The 5,748-nt window shown below is 29.9% G+C and overlaps 1 protein-coding gene across 1 annotated transcript in view; it reads left to right on the top strand.

Annotated features, from left to right (window-relative positions):
- LOC108862323 (protein HOTHEAD) overlaps positions 1 to 4,903 on the top strand; it is an 8,899-nt gene extending 3,996 nt beyond the window's left edge. The window contains exons 3-5 of the mRNA XM_018636416.2: positions 3,443 to 3,846; positions 3,956 to 4,494; positions 4,586 to 4,903. Coding sequence (XP_018491918.1) covers positions 3,443 to 3,846; positions 3,956 to 4,494; positions 4,586 to 4,634 — 992 coding nt within the window. The 3' untranslated portion in view covers positions 4,635 to 4,903. The remainder of the gene's footprint in view (positions 1 to 3,442; positions 3,847 to 3,955; positions 4,495 to 4,585) is intronic.
- Positions 4,904 to 5,748: the final 845 nt, after the last annotated feature.

The following is a 5,748-nucleotide window of genomic DNA, read 5'->3' as shown; positions in this document are numbered from 1 at the left end:
GAGAGAGAGAGAGAGAGAGAGAGAGAGAGAGAGAGTGTGTTTACGGTATACCAAGAGTTTACAATTTAGTGTTTAGGATTTACCCAAGGGTTTAGGGTATATCCAAGAATTTAGGGTTTAGGGTTTGGATTTTTACCCAAGGGTTTAAGTTTTGTCCAAGGGTTTAGGGTATAGTGTTTAATGTTTATGATTTACTCTTTTGTGACGGTTTTAAAATTGTTAAAAAAAAATCATCTTTTGGCAGCTACTAATATTTTTCATTTATTTTAAAAACTTAACACAAATTACTATTATTTTATTTATTATATTTTAAAAAACTGTACTTTAATTGGCAAACTATGATTAGTTGGTAATTCACCCAAAAAAATTCATGATAAAATATTAAACTAGGAAACATTCCCATATAAAACAAAATTGTGGTAGTTAAAAGATAATCGATGAATTTAAAAGAATGTTTACATTTTTATTTTTCTCAAAAAAAAGGTTTACGATGAGAGAGAGAAAGAGAGAAAGAGAGAGAGATTTAGTGTTTAGGGTATATCCAAGAATTTAAAGTTTAGTGTTTGGATTTTTACCCATGGGTTTAAACTTTGTCCATGGGTTTAGGGTATAGTGTTTAGTGTTTATGATTTAATTTTTTGTCATGGTTTTAAAATTGTTAAAAAAATTTCATCTTTTTGCAGTTAATAATATTTTTCTTTTATTTTAAAAACTTAACACAAATTATTATTATTTTATTTATTATATTTTAAAAATTGTACATTAATTGGCAAACTATGATTAGTTGGTAATTCACCCAAGAAAAATTCATGATAAATATTAAACTAGGAATCATTTCCATATAAATAAAAATTGTGGTAGTTAAAAGATAATCGATGAATTAAAAGAATGTTTACATTTTTATATTTTTCAAAAAAAAAAGGTTTACGATGATGAAGGGGATACCGAGAGAGAGAGAGAGAGAGAGAGAGAGAGAGAGAGAGAGAGAGAGAGAGAGAGAGAAAGTGTTTAGGGTATACTCAAGAGTTTACAATTTAGTGTTTAGGATTTACCCAAGGGTTTAGAGTATATCCAAGAATTTAGGGTTTAGGGATTGAATTTTTACCCAAGGATTTAAGTTTTGTCCAAGGGTTTAGGGTATAGTGTTTAATGTTTATAATTTACTCTTTTGTGACGGTTTTAAAATTGTTAAAAAAAATTCATCTTTTGGCAGCTACTAATATTTTTCATTTATTTTAAAAACTTAACACAAATTACTATTATTTTATTTATTATATTTTAAAAAACTGTACATTAATTGGCAAACTATGATTAGTTGGTAATTCACCCAAAACAATTCATGATAAAATATTAAACTATGAAACATTCCCATATAAAACAAAATTGTGGTAGTTAAAAGATAATCGATGAATTAAAAGAATGTTTACATATTTATTTTTCTCAAAAAAAAAGATTTACGATGAGAGAGAGAGAGAGAGAGAGATTTAGTGTTTAGGGTATATCCAAGAATTTAGGGTTTAGTGTTTGGATTTTTACCCATGGGTTTAAGCTTTGTCCATGGGTTTAGGGTATAGTGTTTAGTGTTTATGATTTAATTTTTTGTGACGGTTTTAAAATTGTTAAAAAAATTTCATCTTTTTGCAGCTAATAATATTTTTCTTTTATTTTAAAAACTTAACACAAATTATTATTATTTTATTTATTTAAATTTTATAAAACTGTACATTAATTGACAAACTATGATTAGTTGGTAATTCACCCAAGAAAAATTCATGATAAAATATTAAACTAGGAAACATTCCCATATAAAACAAAATTGTGGTAGTTAAAAGATAATCGATGAATTAAAAGAATGTTTACATTTTTATATTTCTAAAAAAAAGGGTTTACGATGAGGGGGATACCGAGAGAGAGAGAGAGAGAGAGAGAGAGAGAGAGAGAGAGAGAGAGAGAGAGATAATAATTTAAACCTCAAAGTATATTGAATTAAGTAATGTCTAAAATGCTTATAGTTTTGAACCACAAAGACCGGATGGAGAACAAATTTAGTTTTAGTAATACATAAAACATATGAATCGTATTTGAATAATACATATTTATATTAATAACACATAAAACATCTGAAGAACAAATTTAGTTTTAATAATATATCAAACATTTGATTAGACATTAATAATATTTATACATAAAACATAAGAATCGTATTAATGCCCGTGTGCGGGCATTAATACGATTCGCATGTTTAAAATAAAAATATGTTAAAATCTTAATCTTATTTTTTAAATACTCATCAATACTGATAAAATCTGAAGAGAGAGAGAGAGAGAGAGAGAGAGAGAGAGAGAAAGAGAGAGAGAGCCATAGAGAGAGAGCCATAGAGAGATAAACAAAATGAGTTCGAGAGTAAGATGCAAAGAAAGAAATATAGAACAAGTTTGATTACACAAAAATTTACATACATAATAATTTGATTATATGTTAATAATATTTATACATAAAACCTATGCAAAGAGTGTGATTACACAAATATTTACGTACATATAATTTGATTAGATATTAATAATATTTATCTTACTCGAATTAGATATTATACACAAAATCAGTTCTTCTTACATGGTTCAAAGAATACAGCCAGTTCTGTGGAATGCTTACATGTTTGAAGTCAATGACCTACGAGGAAGGTATGTTATTATACAAAAATCATGCATATGAAAATCAAATTGTATAATAATAATTATATCTTTATATGCAAGTTCTTGCAAATGAATCAGAGTAAGATAAATCACACCGGTGATATGTATAAACTATTGAGACTATGGAAAAAGAGGTTTATGGACAAGCTTTTCAAACCTCAACAGTTAAAGATTTGTATAGACATCTAGTCATTCTCACTCCCACAAATGATGAAGTGGATAAAATAAATGATTACATGCTTTCGCAGTTGCCAGGTAACATGTTTTGTGTTTACTCTTAGGTTCCAGTAAATTTTTACATGTCATTCAAGTAAAGGATTTATATATGTTTCTATCTCAGTGACGTCTATACCGTAAAATCAGCACCACCGAGATTAAACACAAAAAAACACACAAAACCCAAATTCCAAACTATATATATATATTTTCTAATATTTTTGAAAAATTGCTGATCTAACCATCTCATCCCGCGCAAGGCACGGGTTACTACCTAGTCTATAGTTATGACACAAGTACATAATACTAACCGACATGAAGACATGACAAAATAATTAAACAAACTTAAAATTTACAATAGAAAATTCCTTTTATAACATCTAAATCTCAATTCAGATCGAAATGGTGACTTTTAAATTAGCTTTGTTGTTTCTAAGTATAACTTATCATTTTATTATTGCAGCCATTCGTAGTTGAACATGAGTATACACATTTTTATCTATCATTTGGATACGAAAATATGTTTTTAACAGGAAATTCAAGTCCCAAGGCATATGGGGTGATATATCGGGATGCAAATGGAGTGTTCCACACAGCTGAACTAGCGGTACAAGACTCAAGGAGTGAGGTGATCTTATCAGCAGGTGCCATCGCAAGTCCACAACTATTGATGCTGAGTGGTGTAGGCCCTGCAGCTCATCTTGCAGCCCATGGGGTGAGTCCGATCATCTTAGACCACCCAATGGTTGGACAAGGGATGGGTGATAACCCAATGCACCCGGTCTTCATCCCTTCTCCTGAACCCGTAGAGGTGTCCCTTGTCCAAGTCGTTGGGATCCCCAAGTTTGCTAGTTACGTTGAAGGTGGAAGTGGCTTAAGTCTCTCCATTAGTTTGACTCGTACTTTCTTCGATGGCGTTTTAGATCTTCTCAATAAGGTATATAATTAAATTAGTTGACAGAGATTATATATGATCAATTATAACACACTAAAATGTTATAAGTTTGGTTTAACACAAGGCTATGTACTATTTTTTTATTATGCAGCTAAAATTCCCTAGCCAATCCATCTCAAACCTTTTGAAATCTTTGGATATTGGATTGAACGTGACTACACAAGCGGGTATCATTGTTCAGAAAGTGTCTGGACCTCTCTGGAGAGGTCACTTAGAGCTGCGGAACACAAATCCAGATGATAACCCTTCAGTGACATTCAATTACTACCAAGACCCAGATGATTTGAATAACTGTGTTAAAGGACTTAGTGCTATCATAAATGTGATAGATTCGAAGGGATACTCCAGTTACAAGTACCCTGGACTAAACGGGCGTGGACTATTAAATCTCATTCTTGCCCTTCCCATCAATCTGAGGCCAAGACACATAAACTCATTGTTCGATTTAAAGCAATATTGTAAAGATACCGTGATGACTATTTATCATTACCATGGAGGTTGTCAAGTTGGAAAAGTAGTCGACAATGATTACAAAGTATTAGGTATAGATGCTTTGAGGATCATCGATGCATCTACGTTTCTCAAGTCTCCAGGGACTAATCCTCAAGTCACGATCATGATGCTCGGAAGGTAAACACATGCTTAAATTAAATGAAACAAACTAATCAAGACGTGTCATTTAATATAAGATGTGACTGTTGGAGAGTTATAAAATGTGTAGGTATATGGGGCAGAAGATTCTTCGAGAGAGGGAGGCTTTCCGAAGATAAGAAAAACAAAGAAGAACATGATATTTTAATGATTGTCAAGAGTCTGGAGATGAGAACAATCCTCTTCAATGTCCGAAGAAAGGGAATTCTGAAGGCAGTATGAGTCTAGTGTATATCACATATACATATTTCTCTTGTACGAAGGATATGAAATGTTTTTTTTTAAGTTTTTAAACAGAAAAGACGTGAATGTATTTTGTTCATGAACAAAGTGATTATTGATGTTGTTAATCATTAGTAATCTTGACTAATAAATGAATGTCCTGAGATTGCTGATTATTTTTTATATGCATCGATATTTAATTATGTATGACTTTAGGGAGTTGAGAAGAATTGGTATAATGACCACTGAAACACACTGGACCGCCATACATCATCACAATCCCTATGATTGGCTTTGGTCAGTTCGTCATTGTTGTATATGGAATGTCATCTCTAGAAAAATAGAATTTGGTTAAAAAGAAAGAAGATTGGCTAGCTTAACATTTTTAAAACTAACATTTTTGATGGAATATAAAGATTATGAATAATTTGAGACATATTTTTCTAAATATTTTATTATTACATCCAAAAAAACACTAAATGATTTAAAATACAAATGAAGAGAAAAAAACAACATATCTAAAGTAAACGTATTTCATATTCACAAAACATAAATTAGGTTTTTTTTTTGCACCTTTAAAATGTAATTATTACATCAAACAAAAAGAAGTGAGTTTTCCAATCAACTATCTCAACACTTTAATTTTCACTTGCTTTTTGTGGATGATCTTTGGCTTTGTATCTCAATTTATTATATATTGATCTTCACTTTGTTAATTTATTGACACAAGTGTTGACTGATAATTAAAAACAAAAAGCAGTATGTGTAAATAATTCGATTGATAAAAATATTGTAAAATATATTTGTTTATACTTTTTCCTTTTTCCTTTTTCTGCAATTCTTTTATCATTTTCTTTTAAGAAACAAATGTTTTCGAATTAATGCATATCATTTGGTAAAAGAAAATTTCTATAATTTTTTTATAAATCTTACTCATTTTAAAATTACATTTGTATTTTAGAAACTATTGCATATTTTAAACATATTAATAAAGATGCATCTGTTGCTCTG

The sequence above is a fragment of the Raphanus sativus genome, chromosome 5 (assembly GCF_000801105.2).
Source record: "Raphanus sativus cultivar WK10039 chromosome 5, ASM80110v3, whole genome shotgun sequence".
NCBI classification, from domain to species: domain Eukaryota; kingdom Viridiplantae; phylum Streptophyta; class Magnoliopsida; order Brassicales; family Brassicaceae; genus Raphanus; species Raphanus sativus.
Note: the sequence above shows the minus strand (reverse complement) of the source record. Positions and strands in the feature narration are given on the sequence as shown.